Raw genomic sequence first — 19,312 nt, forward strand, 5'->3', positions numbered from 1 at the left:
TTACAGGGTAAATTATGGTTCTTTTATGTATTTATAGTTAAGGGTAGGTTTAGGGGAAACATGTTAAAATCTAAATAACAACCTAGTAATTATTTATCTGTATGGTCTGTTTATGCTTATACAAGTAATTTGTATGGTATGCATATGTGTATTAAAACCAGAAAACATTTTCAGTTACTTATATGTGCATACCTTACAGATAAATGTGTTGTTTAATTTTTTTCTTTTTGGGTTTTACCTTGACCCACACTTTATTATAATGAAATAAGTAAAATATTATTTGATTAGAGTAAATAACATTAAAAAAAATTATATTATTAAAGAAATAAAAAAAACCAAAAGAAATAGTTGATATATTAAAAAAAAACAATTATGAAACTTGTCTAACTAGTTATATCCAGTTCCTATTTTTTTTTAATTGAAGACCAGTCTAGATTGCGAATAATCCATTGGTTACCTATATTTGATTACATTTTCTTCATAACAAGTATAAAAACTTAGTAATTGTATAGTTCTAGATGATTTTTTAAAAGAATATACATCTTTGCTACGACCACTGTAACATGTTATGACGTGTCATGACATGTTATGACACATTATTTTACAAGACATGTTTTTTAATTACTTTTTTAATATATAATTTGAAGGATAATTATATACGATAACTAAAACTTAAATAAATATTAAAAAGGAAACATAAAACCAAATCCCTAAAGTACACAGTGAGTCAAACATGAATTCTTTAAAGATGGAAAAAAATAGTGAGTAGAGACTCAAAAAATTTAATCTTGATTTTACTCTATCGATATCATTTTCTTATAAGCTCGATATATTTGATATAAATAATTTTTTTTTTTCATTTTTAGTTTTACAATTTTATATAAATTTAAATTGTTGTACGAGATAATTCAAACATTAACACGCACTAGTATATTTATACATACATATACGTATACATATGCCGTCTTAGGACACGTTTCGAAAAACATTGTGACCTCATCGTAACCCATAAGCCTGGAGACTTGACCTCGTCACTGGGCCATACATGTCACGTCTCACACCATTTATAATATTATTTAAAACTCGTAATAAAACCGTAACTGTATATGCATTTAGGCTAAATATCAGGGGATCTAAATGAAATTCACCTCCAAAGTTCAAAATAGGATCGGATAGCCGTTTGGTATCCGAAGCTCTTTTAAAACTAACCTTTTTCTTTCTTTTTTCCTCTTTGAATCCCATCTTCTCTCCTTTTGGTCCCTCATCGAAGCTTTCTTCGTTTTCGCCCATTTCCCATTCAAAATCTTGCAGAGAATCGATCTTCTCTGTCACAATTTCTTTAACATAAAACAGTTCAAAACCCTAAGAAACCCCAATTTCCGATTTAGGGTTCTTCAATTCTCTCTTCTTTCATCCCAATTTCTGGTCCTGTTCAGAGGAAACCCTAAAACCCAATTTGTAAAATGATTTGTATCTACTTATTTACTTCAAAGTAGGGTTTCAAAAACCCGATTTGTATATCCAACATTCTTCCGATTTATCTCTCTCTATCTATCTTCTCCTTTTCAAACTCAATTTGCAAAAAGATTCGCTCTTTCTTATTTTAGATAACAAGGGTTTTGAAACCCTAAGAAATCTCCTGCTTTTTGGTCGAGTGAAGTGACTGACGACAAATCCTGGGAGTAAATTTGCAAAAAGATCACAAGGGTTTTGAAGTTTGAAGGAGAACTGGCGATGAGAGGGGATAGAATGGCAAAAAGATCGTCTTTCGGGAAGACGATAAGAAAGAGGCTATCTGATATCACAAACTATCAGCCACAACCCAAATCGCCACCGGTTTTTGATCAAATGCTTCCATCTTCAACCAAAGAGTACATTGATCATCTCTCAAAGGTAAATTCCCATTTGGGGTTTCTGTTTTAGGAACATTTATTTTCTGATTTTGGATCTGGCAGAGTAATTTGAAATGTTGGTTTACAGTTGCAATTCAAACCCGTTGTTAGGTTGATTTACTGTTTCTGATTTAGTGCCACCAACTTGCTTCTAATGTTGTGACCGATTTAACCTTACTGAAAGTCGATTACAACCTTCAGTTTGTAGACTAAGGATTAATTAGATGGGCAAAAGTGTCATTTTACCTAATGGGGTTTTGGGTCATAGTAAAAACACATATTTCTTCTGCACTATAGCTTGGTCAATTTCACCTGTGTTTTAAAAGGCTCGGTTGGTGTGTCGTGGCTCAAGGTTTGTGGCTGACTCCCTGTTAAGCTTGTCCTTATGTGCGGTTTTTGTAACGCGATGTTTGATTTTTATTACCTTTTTAATGTCTTACTTGTCAGATAATCTAATTTAAATTGTTTAATATCATCTACTCATTGAGTCATAGTAGAATATATATGTTTTATATGTAATATTATATATGATAAAGAGATTTGACACCATAAGTCACGCCTTGAAAAATGCCAGGCTCTCAAGGCTTGAGGCTTGGCCTCGCCGTCACACCACATCTCACGTTATTTAGAACCTTGAATTTACCTAATGGTTTTTTTTTTCTAATGATCAAATGGAACAGGAAAATGCAGGGTTGATGAAGCTTATTACAGACAAAAAGTAAAATTTCCCCTCTTTGTGTCAATCTAATGGCTATTTAAACCGTTGTTATGGCTTTTTGTTGCAAAAAGAACCATGAACTTAGGAGGATGCAACGCTACGTGTTGCAAGAACACGCGATATGGGGCTAAAAATTGCACTTTTTGAAATGAAAAAGCCAAGTAGAATGGTTTGGAGTCATTTATGCTTGCTTTTATTGAAAGTTAATCTTCTGAGATTAATGGGAATTAAATGACAACAGCAAAGCCATAGAGTTGAATGGCGTTGAGCTTCAGAAGCTGCGACTTATTGTTCAGAAAACACAGTTGCAGAATTGGAACCTTGCTCAATCAAACAGTCATATGATGGCGGTTCGTACATTACAATATCCTTTTTCGCACTTCTCATAATGAACATGAGATTTATTGTACTCCCTGCGCCCCAAAATAAATATCCACAATCCAAATGGTACACGTTTTTTGGAAGTGTAACTATTACGCCTCGTAATTAACTAAAAGACACTTTTACCCTTGATAATGGAGAGAGATTTTCTCCATCTCATAATTAAGGGTAGAATGAGAAAGTACACACTTAGGAGCCGTTTACCAAATGTTTACCGGATAACTGCTTACCCGCAATAGTCACCGCCCTTCATTTGCCTTATTGATGTACTCCATGGATTGTTAGCTAGTGTATTTTACCTGGTAAGCGCTTACCGGGTAAGATTACCGATTTATCTGGTAAGATTATTGGTCCTTACTATGCTACCCACTAAGGCAAGTGACACCGGCCTCTAAGCATTTGGTAAACAACCTTTAATTTTGAAAATGGAATGACAAACTAAAATAAAAATATAGACACTTATTTTGGGAGAGGGTAGCACACTTTTAAAAAAAAAATGCTGACGTGTATTGTGTAATTTTTGATTGGCAGGAGCTTAATTTAGGTAGACAGAAGGTAATTAAGATGTTCTGAATGCCCTATTTGCAAATTGGTAGTGATTGTGATAGTGGTGTGTGTCTTATATGCATCTTTTTTCTCATAACAGCTAAAAGCACTGCAACATCAACTTATCTGCAAAGATACTTTGCTTAAAACCATGAAGTTGGAGCATCAGGTAACACTTTTTTAACTTAACAATTATACCTTTCAGAGGCAAGATCAAACAGGAAGGTGGTCAATTTGCGTTAAGGCAATAATTTTGAAGATCACATATGATCACAGATTAAAATCACATGCAATACAACATGTCCACACGGGTGACTAGGCCAAAGCGACCAAAGGTCGTGGGAAAGGTCGCCCACTCTATGGCCAGTCAACGCAACATGTTTGTATCACATGTGATGTTGGAACTTCTCGCCTTCTCCTTTGATCCTACCTCTCAACTTATAACACCATTATAAAGAAGGGTGCATGATATAGATATATATATATAAATACCAAAACTACCCTCTGGAATCCCCAAAGCACCTGATGGGGGTTTGAGGATAGTAATTATAACATGCATCTAATTGAGTACTGTTGATTTTAACAGGCCCAGATTGAGATGAAGGACCAAAAGAGTGGATCTCAGGTGGTTTAGTTTATTTGTTATCTACCAGTTACCACTAGACACTCTTCCCATTCTGCATCACATTAAGCCATCAACTAATACCTATTTTTTTTTTTTTTGGTTGGTGGGTGAAGGAAGGTGATGATGATGTTGATACGAAACAGAGAAACACCAACAGACGTATGCGTCCAACGAGAAGTCAATGTAAATACTCCACAAAAAACAAAAGGATTGTCTGAATTCGATAATTGGTTTTTTAGTTCTCTTATTGACTAGTTTGGTGTCTCTGTGATGTGTGCAGCAACTGGTCCCTTAACTACAGTTCAACAAGTCTCTGAGAAAGAAACAGCTGAGAACAAAAGGTTAGCATTAATAATGCCATTTGAACATTTTTCTAGCTTATGAGCTTGCACTAATAATCATTTTCACACCCAGGCAATGTGTGAGAAGGCAATCGGCTAGATTCAGATCACAAGAACATGAACCAAAGGAGAAGTTGTTTGAGATAAAAGATCTCAAGATGCATGAAGATGGTCCAACTTCAAAGGTGATTGAACAAAAAGATGGAAAATGGAGTTCTCAAGAATCACAAAGAATGTCATTTGGCCGGCCATCGCGTAGAGCTGCTGAGAAGATCCAGTCTTACAAGGAAACTCCTCTCAATATCAAAATGAGGAGACCAGAGTGAGACATTTGTTTTTTCAAGCTATCTAATTTGTCTATTGTTTTCTTTGTGAAATATGTATAAAACTCTGGCAACAATCACATTTCAGTTCCATTTCGTAATGGAAACAAAATTTCATATCGGGTTCTGGATCAAGTTAATGACAATGATTCGAGAATGAATAAGCAAAAATGGAATTGAATAGCTTTATTTTGGGTATGAAAGAAGTAAGGAATGTGCAGAAGGTTCAACCTCATGGCTTCAAGGAGTGCTTCCCGGGCTCATTGTAAGATTTTTCCAACTGCTCCACCTTGTTTATTTTGAAACCCCTGATCCTCACTTCCTCAGGCAATGCAGTATCGTCTTTGTCAACACTTTCTATTTTCCAGCCATTATTTTGCACAGAACCTCCCACTTTCACCTGAAGAACCAATAATAAAACACGAAGAAGCAAGATATTATCACCATAATATTCTTAAGATAAGATGTTTAATGGTGTTTAATATACCTCTGCGTCATCAACTGAATCAATAACAAGGGTTCCATCCAGTGAGAGATCTTCAATAAGAATGTTACGACCCTTGACGACCAAGGTAGATTTCTGAGAAATAGAGCTGCTTCCACTCACTTTTCTTTTAACATCGGCGAATGTAACAGCCCACTTTGGTTTCCACACAACACGAGACCAAACCTCCACTTCTTGACCATTGAATACCTGTGAAACTGGATCATCTACCTTCACACCAGCCTGGGAAAAAACATAAGATACTGGATTATGGTCAGAAACCTCCTTGGCATAAGGTTTTAAGGGGAGGGATGGTTTTTTAGCATAAATTGCTTATTAGTGGTATATGGTCTAGGACTTTAATTTGCTGACCTTTCTTAGAATCATGCTATTAGATCGATAAATTGATGTTTCTCCAGAAGTGGCGCTGTGGTATGGATTTCCCTTGGGTACCTATAATTCATATAAAACAATAATCAAGGACAAAGGAGAACTCAAAGAGTTCAAACGCTTCAGCCTTATAAGCAGAGTAGTGATTGGAAAACAAGTAGCCAATAAAAAATTAACATTCTCTCAAATAGAATACAAAGAAACCTTCCAATTATTTACTAATTTCAGGAATACAGTGATCAGTTATGCTATTGCCAAAGTCACCTTTGAAGCATCGTCAGGATTGTTCTTCACAGGTGCATATGCAAGCCATGGATCTGTCACCTAAGAAGTCAGAAGATGGTTAGAAACACATTGAATTGAGAAATAAATTACTCAAACTGCTCATAACCAGAACTAAAAGGGTCCAACTTTCAGGGGGAAAAATCCAGTTTTACCCTAGTTTATACTTCACATCTTCCACCCTAAACTACCAGCCAGATAGAGGTTGCTCTCATCTCTCATGCCAAGTGAAACTTTCATTCGTTGTCTTGACTTCTCCTTTGTCCTAGCTATAATATGAACTCTGTGAAATTAAAATTTTCTATTTTGGTTTCGACCTACAGTCTAATGATGAAAGGTGGCAACTTTGGGACTTGGGAGTGGGTCCAACTAATTATTAGCATGTAGCAGAATTATGGTGGCAAGGAAACTGTCCTGAGCAAACCTAATGCTAAAGTTTAGAAGCTGCAGTTGATGGAATTGTACTTTAGAAGCACCAATAATACTTCATGTTCACGAGTGTGGTAAAAAGCTCTGCCAGGATGTTTGCTGGTAAAAAATGTAAAGAAAGAAAAAAAAATGTAAAAAAAAAAACAGTATGGAGAAACTTTGCTGGTTGGTTTAAGGTGTAGATGTGTGTTGATGATTTTAGCACTTCAATTGCAGATTACCAGAGTTGGTGGTGTGTGTTGCAACTACCATGTGATGCACAACAGCACAAGATATCTCTATGTCAATTAATACACAAACATTTGATGGAGGTACCAACTAAAAACAATAAAGTTAGGCATTAGAGTCGCAATCTTGCAATTTGATGCAATGAGGAATAACTTGAGGACCCATCAAAGCCTGAGGCGTATTTGTTGTAATTCACCTTAGAATTAGTTAACAAATAATCACTCTACTTACTGTAAATCCAACCCTTGCTGATGGAGGCAATGTTTTAGGATAATCCTGCATCATACATTCTAACCTAGTAGAGGACTTGAATGCAGTTTTTGTTGAATCCTTGTATCTGTCAACCAAAAGATAGAGATGGTTTGATAAGCAAAGAAATGAGTAGATTCAGATTTCCATTTAAACAATTCCAGTTCAGGCCTATTTTTGCTCTCTAAAAGTAATCAGATAAATATTACTCCTTTCCAAAATACACTTGGAATAAAAACTTACACTTTAATAATGCTTTCATATCTTGGATGGAGGGAATGTAATAATGATTCAACACCAACTTAATTTGGTGGTCATCCAACCCAGTGTCATACAATCTTAATTGTCATGATGTAAAGTACTTATGTGTTCTTAATAAAATCTTAAGAAGTAATTTGTCAACAAATGTCATAAACAAAGTACAAATGAGAAATCATTTAGCAACTCAATGGTTGGTTCAGAAAGTGGGATGCATCTCAATCCATCATGGACTGTTGCACAGTTGGGCCTCCTCTATGAGTGGGCATCTTATACACGTCGGCTGATTATCTGATGAGAGATTCCTGAAGCATGTAACTAAATCTTAATGGTGACATATTTCTCACATAAAAAGACAGGTCTCCTAAGGACTCGAGCTAGTTGTGTTCTTAAAACAGGTCCTATAGCATTTCTCCTTAGGCGCATGTCTCAGCAACACAAAACGAGGGTTTCGCTCATTATTGAACTTGTTTTCCATCGTCGGACCTAGTTTCTGGGTGTAAGAGTAGATCAGATCACCTCAACGGGTCCATTTTAGGTCATCAAGGCTAGTCCTCTCCTGAGAATTGGAAATTTCCTTCCTCCTCACTTAATAACAATGTTCATAACAACTGATTTAAAAATAAGTAAATGAAATCATCTGCAAGGACTTTAACAAAAGTCTTTAGTGCATGAGCATGCCGCTTTATGACTAAGGTTGCAAAGACTGGCATCAGCAGATACAATCTATGTTCATATCGAACACTTCAGCTGAAAGTTGGACTATCATGATCTCATGCTCTTAGATTTGTAAAGATGGAAGAGAGGAATTATCAAAGAAGGGAACAGAATGAATGCATGAGCTGTGAAAGAAGTTACTTGGGGTTAACAAACTCCTTTATAGCACCACCAGTTTTTGAGAGCTCGTCAATGTAAGGGCCAACCTCAAGAATTAACTGCAATGGAGTGTGATCATAAAAATCAAGACCATGAATGGAACATAGCAGAATTCAGAGACAAGTGACCACACATACATAATAATATCACGAGTTCATTGAAACTGGTATACTTGTTGAGGCCTCCAGCTTAGGGTTTTAGATAAGTTATTGGTTATACAATTCACAACGAAACAATCAACTTGGCTAAGGACAGTAAGGTGATTTATGATCTATTTAACTAGGAATATACAAGTAAACCATTTATAGTAGATCTGGCACAACTACAAATAAACTCAAAAATCTCGTACCATTGTAGTTTTCTAGAGTTCAGAAAAAGCATTTAAATACGTAGACCATTTACCCTCTGAATGCAGCTATATTTAAATCCAAAGAAACCCACAACCCAAACAAGATGAAAACGTCTGAACTTCTCGGGCAAAGAAGATTCTTAGGAACAAAGTCAGTATTAGGGAAATCACTTTAATAATCTGCGTAACAATACAAGAACAATTTTGTATGTGAAAGGTACAAGTATGTATGGAAAGAGATCATACTTGGTTTATGTTTCCGGGGTATGGAGAATAGCCAGTTTCACAATTGGCATCACCATCAGGATGACCAGTTGCTCTAAGCAGAGGATCCAATTGGTTGTATTCCACATTAATCACCATTTCTCTTCCTGAGGTTAATATTCATAGATATAAAAATAATATTAAAGCCAAGGCTAACACTAACATAGCAACCACCTACTTGTAAGGCATATGAGAATATTTTAGTGCTCAACAAAACTGTACCATCTGCATGAGTAAGCCTTGTAATGCCTCCAATAGCTTCTTTGGCTTTGCGAGGAACAGAAAGAGAATTAACATGGTACTCTTTAGTGGCACTAACTCCTAATGCTGCAGGAATTGCCTGAACAGATAAACGAAGAAAAGATAAATTCATTTTCAAACACTTCCTGAGATATAAAACTATTTAAGCAATCACTCTGATGAACCTTGAATAGAAGTCCATTCGTATCTTGGAAAAACACCACCCATCTCAGACCAGCATCTTTCCTGGAAAAGATTGTTCGGTTAAGCCGTAACTTGGATGAACTTTAGGATAGGAGTGTATGAGCTCACACACCAAAAGATGAATCATCTTTTACTTTTTATATTTGGACAATAATATGGATGTATTTAAAAATTACTAGATAAAATAGCAAATCGATTCCATAAGTAACAAGTACATTGGTAGATTTTTTGAAGGATTGATGAAATAGAAAGTTCCGTCTTAGGAGGTCTCAGAAAAGCAATATCATTTCAGTGCATACTTGAGCAGGGAAAATATAAAGAGGATGGGAGTCAAAACAGAGAAATATACAATTTCAGGACGTCATGGTTACATGGCTGAAATGGATAAAGAAATTCAGATTTAATCTCAATTATAACATGCATGGTAAAAGAATGTGAGATCCTCCAGTATAAAAATATATTTTTAAGAAAAACAGAAAGAAACCAAACAATTTAGTAAACATACAGCAACCAGGACTGCATTACCATTCTCTAAGAAGGCCACTTGAATAAAGAAGTGAATGAACATCGCCGTGACCATGAGGTTTTGTCTGATAAGAGAAACAAAATTTGCAGCCTTAGGGTGAGTAAGATTTGATAAACAAACGAAGATACCAACTTATATACTTCACAACGTTCACCTGTATTCTGTATTTATTTTTTGGATCTATAGCAAGCCTAGCATCATTATCAGCCAAGCAAGCAACCTTTTCCTGAAACATTGTAGCATGACGTGACACTGCCGTTCTACTGTAGTAAAAAGATTACCCAAATGTGTGGCTGTTACCTGTTTTAAAAGTTTTACTTGTGTAGATTTCATCCCAAAATAAGCATTTGATTCTAAGAGTTGCAATGTGCGTGCATGGGTGTCATCTGAAGTCATTATCACAAAAGGTACGTCTCTTTGGCATTGACCTACAATTCAAAAGCACTGGTGTCATCGACTTATGTGGCTAATTTAGCAGTTCCGTCAATATGTTCGTTTTGGCCATTTATTGTCCCAATAAAAATGAAGTACATAAAATATAAATAAAAAGAGACTAAAGTATTGCATTCCCCTCTATGCCAAATTGCCAATGAGAGCTCTCTCTTAAAGTGTTGCCTAGAGATTTTAATTGATGCAATAATGCTTGACTTCCATAATTTGTATCAAAAGGAGTGTAGTAATAGTTACATTAAACAATTTTATCAAAGTTCCATTTAGCTCCTTTATAATGGCCATTTTTGAGAGAAGTTATTCATGAAGAAGTGAAGTGCATATCAAATTCAAATATATGTGTCATACATAGGATGCCAATCAGAGTGATAGGCCATGGATTTGAATTGTGGAATAGTACACCCCCACCCCAACATACTATGGCTACCATGGTAGGATGCGGTCCATTCCTCAGTAGTTCACCATTTTTGCTGGAAAGTAGTGCATGTAGCTATACGACACTACACAATATAAGCTCTGTTGGAAAAACAACCTTGGGCCTGTCTACAGCTAGCTTCAGATAAGCATAATATGGACTCGATGTAGTGTTGTAAGAAACAAGTTCCTGTAGTTGTCTCCATAGGAAGTGCTACCTGCAAGATGGATGACATTATATCAAGTGGTATGAAACTAATAAAACAAATATCAATAGATTAGAAGGAAAGAATATATATTATGGCATAACCTTAATTCCATTGTATCCAAGACGTTCCCCAAGCCCTCCTGCGACAAGAACAAATGCAGCATTTTGTACTTGCCTGACACCAGCCTCCTCATATTTGATGAAGTTATCGTCACCAAAGGTCAGAACTTCACCTGAAGGGACCTGCATAAATGGACTTCAAAGCCTAAATAAAATTCAAGGGATGTAAAAGATTACTGATAATAAACGAAGGCCTTTCCGATATCTAACAAATAATAAAAGACAACACAAGTAGGTCCAATGAGATGTAATTTGACAGCAAACAATATATGTATCATCCACCAATAAATTATTTATGACAGAAGACAGTTTGTTGTTCATGAGAAGCAGAAAACACTAAATTCTAGAAGTGCAGAAAAGACGTCTAGTTTAGTGAAATCTAAATTCAAAAATCTTCTATAAAGCAGCAAGCATTTTCCTCTTCCTGAATAAGGATTGAACATCTCCCTAGCACTTAAATCACTTGGCAAATAGGAGATAGGAGCACTTAGATTATGAGCCATAAACATCCGAAGGGAAGTCTTAATTAATGTGATTCTACCAAGGGTATGACCCACATCTCATAAATGTAATATACTTGTTACATGGTCCCAAAAAAGTTAGAACATCGAGTGGACTGTGACATCAGCTATAGAACCTGAATCATTATGTGTATGCACCTATGAATCTCTGGAGCTAATACATAAGCGATATATATTTATGGTTTCCATAAATGGACAAAGCAACAGTCTGTTATTGCCTAAGATATAAACCACTTTCTGAAGGCAATTAACAAGCTGCATACCATGTTTGGATTGCCTTTGCTGTTACCAAAACAATTTCAATGTTTCTTCCATTTATACTAGAAGAACCTGGCAACCTAGCCATCCTTTGAGTAACAAGGATGGTTCTAATTTTGTTAAGTGAACCATACAAACAAGATTTCACATAAGCAAAAGGCATAGGAGTAGACAGACCCTTTTGAATTGAATCCATGACGAGTTAAGATTATATATGTAAATAATCAAGAAAACTAAAACTAATTTGCACTGATATATTGTCCAAAAAGATAGTGTAGCAACTTACAGAAGGTATGAACCCATCAAATGGATTCTTTCCTGCCTTGGAATCTGCCAAGAGTTCTCTGGCAGTCTTGATATATGATGCTAAACCCCCAGGATAACTTGAATTAAGAAGAGCAACCTAAAAAAACTAAGCATGTGTCATTCAAGCATATACAAGCAGCAGCACTAACAGGAATCAATCAAGTGGATGTTTATAAATAACAGCACTAAAAAGACTTGGTATCATTGTGTGAACAAAAGTAGCACCAGATATTTATAACTAATGACGTGGATGTCATGGTTATTTCCTATCTTATGGTCTGGAATGACAGCAACTAAAACCTTCACTTGTCCGGTTGAGGAATCTGCAAGGTTTCTAACGACTTCGGACAGAGAAAACACTCATTCCCACCATTAGATAAAACAGGTACAGTTATTATCGTTTCTCCTTTAAGATAAGCTGCACTATAAATTTGGAGTGTTTAACTCTCGATGTATCTCCATTTAACACTTGAATCTATGAAGGCCACGAGATTTTTCTGAAGAACATATGTATAAAACTCTTTATTTTGAAATATAGCTTTGTTTTTTAATTAGATAGGTTTTTTAATCTGGATAAAGGTTTGCTAAAGTACAATAGCAATTTGAGAATTATTCAGATATAGAAACGATTTTTAACACTGTGAACTTCGACCAGATTTACTTACAGCTTACAAGTACATAATTTATAAATACGGAAGCAACAAATCAGCTCAACAGTAGCGGATCTAATTAGCACTTCAATGTATGATCTCCAATAGGAGATACACACAATGCAATTGGAAACACGACGGTTACAGACTAACTGACCAAATCCTACATTTTCTAACTAGTAATTGGTAAAACCACACAAACACACGCACTATTTAAGTACCTGGTCAAGTAAAGCTTTCTTCTCATCATCATCAACACCAGCGTCCGGCCAATCCTCAAACAAGTGACTCTGTCCCCTTACCAGCAACATCTTTGCAAGCTCCGCCTACACATACAACAACAAATCCAAATCCATAAAAACATTGCATAAACACACATCAACAAACAGAATGCACACACACCTGGTCCGGAGAGAAAATTGAAAGGTTTTTCTGGAGATTCGGAGAAGCAGAGATGGAGAGTTCATTGATTTGAACATTGGCGAGTTTGTCATTGGTGGCATCCGCTGTTGAAGAAGCCATGAAATCGATAAACAACAGATCTCGATTCCCGTACGCTCTAACTGTGGGTGGTAACTGCAATCAGAAAGGTGAGAAGGACGATGACGTAAAACTGAATAGTTCTGAATTTATATTCCGGTAAATACTATTACCAGATCAGTAATTTCGTAGTCCTTCAATTCAATCGTTCATTTAGGTCGTACATCATGCATCAACTGTTGTACATTATTCTAAATTTGTTAACTTTAGTTCTGGAGCATATTCCTATAATCCTATGGATACGTTCGATGGCGGGTCGGGTCACCACGATGTAGTATTTCCCACAAACTTGTAACTTTGTTTTTTAATCTATATTATCTTATAAATCAGATTTATTAAAAGTCTTAAAAATAATTTTTAATGTACAAAGTCTTAAAAATAACTTATAATACATTAAGTACTACCACTTTATGCATTCAGTCTTAAAATCTTTTAATTTACAATTAAAATAACATATAATACAAGTTACCTATGCATATTATTACCTACTCTTTTCATGTTCTCAAGATACTTTTGACACTTTTCATTCGTGCATTCACCCTCTCATAACTCTATGTCTTCTCCCCATCCTCAAGGTGAGATTCAAATTGATATTCACCATGAGTTATTCAAAGTTTTCTCATTCAATTGCTCTAGAACTCTCGGTATTGCTCTCGATCTCTTGATTCTTTGCTCTTGGTGTAAATCGAACACATTTGTGGAGTCGTTTAAATATATTGGATTTTAAATATATTGGATTTTAAAATGTCATACAATTTTTTTCATCGATAGACTGTAATTGGAATAATAACTCTTATTTGTTCAAATTGTATTAACATGTAAAGATCAAACGTAACTTATACCATCATTAAATCTTCTCTAATAAAAGCAGTGAAACTTCAAAATCGTTAAAATTCACGGCTCCCGCCGCATTGCGCGGGTACACAACTAGTCTATACTTATGACTAAGCTACAAATTTGGTCTGGTGCGTTTATCAAAAATAATATTTTTTTATTCTTGCGGTTTTAAAATTATAAGATGACCAACGTGCTTTGCAAAGACATTCAGATCTGGTCCTTTTTTCTAACAATCGTTAAAATCTTCTGTTAAATAAGAGACATTTTTGTTCTTTTATCAATTTTTCTCTTTTACCCTATCAAAATTGATTTATGACTTGGTCCCTATGGTTTTTGGATTGGTTAAAACTTAAAAAGACAAAAAAGTTGATAAAATGATGAAAAGGCCCCTCATTTAACATAATTGTTTATGGACTAGTTAAAGAGGGACAAATTGAATAAACTATGGTGATCATCTTGTAATTTTAAAACTATAAGGATGAAAAAGTGTTATTTTTAACAAACCATAGGGACATTTTTGGTTTACTCTAAATTTATATTTATAAAAAAACAAATTTTTAAGAGTGTACTGTTTTAGTTATATAATTACATTATCTCCCCCTTATACGGGTTCCCCCATGGATCAAGGCATATTCCCATGCCTACGTTCAACTAGATAAATATTAAATAGTAATTTATATTATTCATTATGTTTATTCAACATACAAAATAAACAACAATCGATATTTAACTTGTACCTTTATACACATCAAATGCTACTATACTACATATGAATAAGTAACTTCAGATGCCACTAAAATCATGTTAATTAAACACATATTGTACACACTTTATTTGCTTCTTCCTTCATATGCTTCATCAAAGGTTGGTGTTACATAATAAATTGTTGAGTAAACTATAGATTTGGTCCCTCTGATTTATTGTTTGTAACACGTTTGGTCCTTATATTTTTGAAATTATAAGATGATCATTGTAGTTTATAAGAACATTCGGATTGAATACCTCCTAATAACCGTTTAAAAAACCCGTTAATCCAACGGTATTTTAGTTTTTTTCTGTTTTTTTTTTCTTTCTAGTTTTATGTAATAAATAAAAAAAACATGTAATGTGGGGACCAAAAATGTAACTTACTCTAATGTACACACACAAACACGATCCCTCACCTAGGGGTGAGCAGCGGAACCGGGTACCCGGCTATAGAACCGGAACCGCTTTGGAACCGCTGGTTCCAGAACCAGAACCGATATGAGTGGTTCCGGTTCCTAAAATACGGAACCGATTGAGAATGGTTCCGGTTCTGATTCTCAATTTTTCGGAACCGTTATCCGCTGGGTACCCGGTATTTTTCAATAAAAAAATAATTATTATTTTTTTAATACCAAATTTATATTAGGTTTACATCTTAAAAGCACGTCGTCATCTTCAATCTTCATCTAAATTCTTCATATAAAATGATTCGTATTTTTTCAAATTGTGTGTTCACTTGGATTCATAGTATGTAATCGTTAAACTTTAAACAATTACCATTATAGTATGTAATCGTTAAACTTTRAACATTTTCTATTARTCTATTATGGTTTGTAATCGTTAATCAATATTTGTAACAATTATTCTGTATAATTTGTATTCTTGCTTATTTATTTAGTATTTTGGCAATGTTTTATTTTTTATTTCTAAATAACAAATTTTTAATATTTTAGGAAGCGGGTAGGAACCGGTTCCGGTTCCGGTTCCAAAAATTTAAGAACCGTTATAACCGGTTCCGGTTCTAATATCTCAAGAACCGCCGGTTCCGGTTCCAGTTTCGGTTCCTGTCAAAAAGGGCGGGTACCCGCCTACCCTCACCCCTACCCTCACCCACGACCTTTCTTCACCGACGTAAGTTACTTTTCATCGGTCTCTCTTCTCCGGCCGATCACCTCCATCTGCAAGTCCAGTGGTTACAACTCTCAACCACGAACCCCTCTCTCTCTCTCTCTCTAAAACTCCTTAGGACAATCTACCGCCTCCCATTCCCCGTCAAGACTCCATCGGCGAAACCACCCCTCCCCTCCCATTTATCAAGCTAACCCTGTCTTTTCTCTCTCTCATTTCACCGTTGAAACTCTGTAGCACATGAAGATGCAGATACAAGAACCATGGGATGGTGAACCTTATGGCAGAAACAAGTGGAACTCTTTTGAAGAAGATAAATAGGAGTGATGGGGCTTCAACCCAGATCTTGTCACACGGGAGAAGGGGCTACACCTGGTTCGTGATGAAAGAAACAGATTTGAAACCCTGGTTTGTGATTCAGAAACTTCATAACCCTTATTCGTGATTCAGAAAATCCTTTGTAACCAATTGGTTCGTGATTCAGATGCAGGTGGTTCCTGAAGATCTTAGGATGAGGGAGATGATAACAATGGTATAAACTCAGAAGGGTATTCGTGAAGATCTCAAGAGGCGAGAGAAGACCTCAGAAGAGTGTTATATCGTTGAGAGAGAGGGAAAGAGATATATTTTTTGTCGCCGAAGTTGCATATCAGAGGTGGGGTGGGAGTTGGCCGGCGGGAAAATGTAGGCCCACGGTTTGGCAGTCCTCGAAGACCATCACCGTCGATTATATGTATTATGTGTATATTCATATTATCATACTATTTATAATATAAAGAGTAAGGCTCGTTTACCTAAATACTTACCCGGTAAGCATTTTTCGGTAGTTGTCAACACCATAGTCTATTTATCAGATAAGATTGTAGTATATTAAAACGGTATCGTATGCAACAATTTACCCGGTAAACGCTTATCCGGGTAAGAGTTCTCACCATTACTTACCGGGTAAGACTCTCTATCATTATCATCGCTCTTACCGGGTAAGATTTCCAGCCCTTGCCATGTGCATTAGGTGAGGAAAGTTACCCAATCAACACTTACCGGGTAAGTGTTGAGTAAACGGCACCTCAGCCTTAATCATTTAAGAACTTAAATAATCGTGATAACTATGAACACTATTATCGTAAGAAATTATTTCATATTATTTTTTTCATCCAATGCTATAATTTAATATATTTACTAAAAAATATATTTTCAGGGTGTGTTTGTTTTATAAGTAGGGAAGAGTTCAAACGAGAACATTTTTCATTTACGAGAATGCGATAACACCATTTTACTATAGACAATCACATGTGATACTATTATTCAATGTGATACTAAATCAGATACACGGACGATTTTCGGCGCGATCTTGGTTGTGGGCCAGGGCGCCCTTACACCACTAAATCCCTCACATGTATTATCACATGTGATAAGGCTGTTGTTGATTTGATACTATAATTCATCAAGACCATCACATGTGATGCTAAATCATAGACGCAGACAACCTTTGGCACGACCTAAGTCGTAGAACACGTCTTCCGCATACCACTATGTCCCCTCACGTGTATTATCACATGTGATAAAGGTGTTCTCGCATTCTCGTAAAATAGAGATGTTTTGAACCTCCATCTTTATATGTATTCAGTTAATAATGTGAAACTTTTTAGTTGTATTTTTTGTTTCACAAACACATAAATAAATGTTCACATTGTTAAATAAATACATGTGAAACATATGTTAATCAACTTGGTGTAATGAATAGTAACACACCAAAGTTTGTGTAACAATATTCATTTACGTCAATTGGAGATCACAAGAAAAAATATACCTATAATCTTACATTTTTACATCATTCATTAAATAAAATTATAGTTTTTTTTAAGGCAAGCCAATATATTAAAACAGAACAAAGGGAAGACAAAATAAGTGAGAGTGATGACTCTAACCACGGTTAATGTTTACGGGGTAAATTGATACATTTGATATTATTTTGATGAATTAAAATCTTACTTAATAAGTAAGTGATAATGTTAAATTTTACTAAACATATGTATCCGAATAAATGTTTCGTAAACAACATCTTGGTCATAAAATAAAATATATAATGTTTATTTTTTATGATTATAATAAAGGGTTTGGACATTGATTGACTTCAGGCGTGGACATGTAGTTGGACCTATAAAAATATTATTTTTAATGTACGACAATAATTCAACATTTTATTACTATTAATAATTCAGCATTTGAAATAAAAAACGTTAAATTTCTTATAAAATAATTTAACATTTTATTATTAATAGTAATAAAATTGTACATGAAACTATTTGATTATTTATTGTCGTCATTCAATAAATTTTATGTACCACAGTATTTGAGTGGTTAATTTTATAAACAAAATATTTCTATAAACAACTTAAATAAATATAAATTATTTTGAGTAAAATTAATTGTGTCATACATACGCATGATGTATGAGTAAGGGGTTGTTTAACCGTTGCTCAATGGTTTGGTACAGAATGATTAGGAGATTCTTATGATATGGTGAAAAATGAAATATAATTGTTTGGTAATTGTTTACGATAAAATTAGAACACTAAATGGTTAAGAGAGACCCATGATACAAAATCATTCAGAACGTTTTAGAACCATTAAGAGACATATTTTTTTTTGTCAAACAAGAGTCACCTCTTAACGATTCAGAAACTGCCTTTAATGAAACTATTAATAGGTAAACAAACAACCCCTAAGATTAATTATGTCTATGATACAAAAGATTTTATTAAAAAATTGTGAAAATTTATTACTTTTCTATGTAGTTTAATAATAAAAATTATTCATTTACATGTCTAAAATATATCATAAACAATAAAAGAACATATTCTACATTTCATAATAATAAAAAATGAAATATTTAAATTGTAACTTTAAAATGCACTTCAGTTTTTGTTTTTCCATTTTAAAGTTTTCTAAAAGGCATCCTTTAAAAAAAAGAATCTTAATAGCTCATGACTTTGTAATGAATTATTGGTTATTGTATCTTTGGATTGGCGTTTATCAAACGCTTATCTGAGTAACTGATTAACAAATCACATTATTTTAGCGGATGAATATGATAATAATCAAAAATCTTACCTAATAAGAACGAGACAAGGATTAAGAGTCTTATCCGGTAAGTGAGGCGATTACTCTTACCACGGTAAGAGCTTATAATGTAAATTATTGCATACGGTGCCGTGTTAAATTGTATCGATAAACACTTATCGGGTAAGTTTTGGTATACGGCCCCTATGTGTCTAAATATCCAGTAAAAATTTACTGATAAGAGTAAATAATTTATACTTTCATTTACCTTATTCGATATTTGTTAAGGTTATATTTAACCAAAATTGTTTCGCTTGTAACAACTTACTAATAAGTATTAAATGACTAAGAGCATGTTTGTTTACAGCTTAATCAACTTAGGGGCCGTTTACCAAATTCTTACCCGGTTAGTGCTTACCAGTGGAATTCAACACATTCACTTACTTACCGGGTAAGATTTTAATC

At 34.7% G+C, this 19,312-nt stretch overlaps 2 protein-coding genes across 2 annotated transcripts; one reads left to right on the forward strand and one right to left on the reverse strand.

Annotated features, from left to right (window-relative positions):
• Positions 1-1,229: 1,229 nt before the first annotated feature.
• Positions 1,230-5,060, forward strand: LOC112522224 (SHUGOSHIN 2). Its single transcript, XM_025131320.1, has 9 exons — positions 1,230-1,893; positions 2,573-2,610; positions 2,852-2,960; positions 3,523-3,546; positions 3,638-3,706; positions 4,124-4,162; positions 4,276-4,345; positions 4,443-4,503; positions 4,577-5,060. The coding sequence occupies exons 1-9, from the start codon at positions 1,735-1,737 to the stop codon at positions 4,827-4,829; spliced, it is 822 nt and encodes a 273-aa protein (XP_024987088.1). The 5' UTR covers positions 1,230-1,734; the 3' UTR covers positions 4,830-5,060.
• LOC112522223 (UDP-sugar pyrophosphorylase-like) lies at positions 5,046-13,054 on the reverse strand. The gene is made up of 17 exons (XM_025131319.1): positions 12,935-13,054; positions 12,754-12,858; positions 11,863-11,979; positions 10,780-10,920; positions 10,588-10,687; positions 9,906-10,033; positions 9,760-9,831; positions 9,605-9,669; positions 9,061-9,121; positions 8,858-8,975; positions 8,618-8,742; positions 8,005-8,081; positions 6,871-6,976; positions 5,965-6,024; positions 5,683-5,763; positions 5,314-5,553; positions 5,046-5,226 (listed from the first exon to the last, which is right to left on the reverse strand). The coding sequence occupies exons 1-17, from the start codon at positions 13,052-13,054 to the stop codon at positions 5,059-5,061; spliced, it is 1,884 nt and encodes a 627-aa protein (XP_024987087.1). The 3' UTR covers positions 5,046-5,058.
• Positions 13,055-19,312: the final 6,258 nt, after the last annotated feature.

This window comes from Cynara cardunculus, assembly GCF_001531365.2.
Source record: "Cynara cardunculus var. scolymus isolate 2C chromosome LG 11, CcrdV1, whole genome shotgun sequence".
Lineage (NCBI taxonomy): Eukaryota > Viridiplantae > Streptophyta > Magnoliopsida > Asterales > Asteraceae > Cynara > Cynara cardunculus.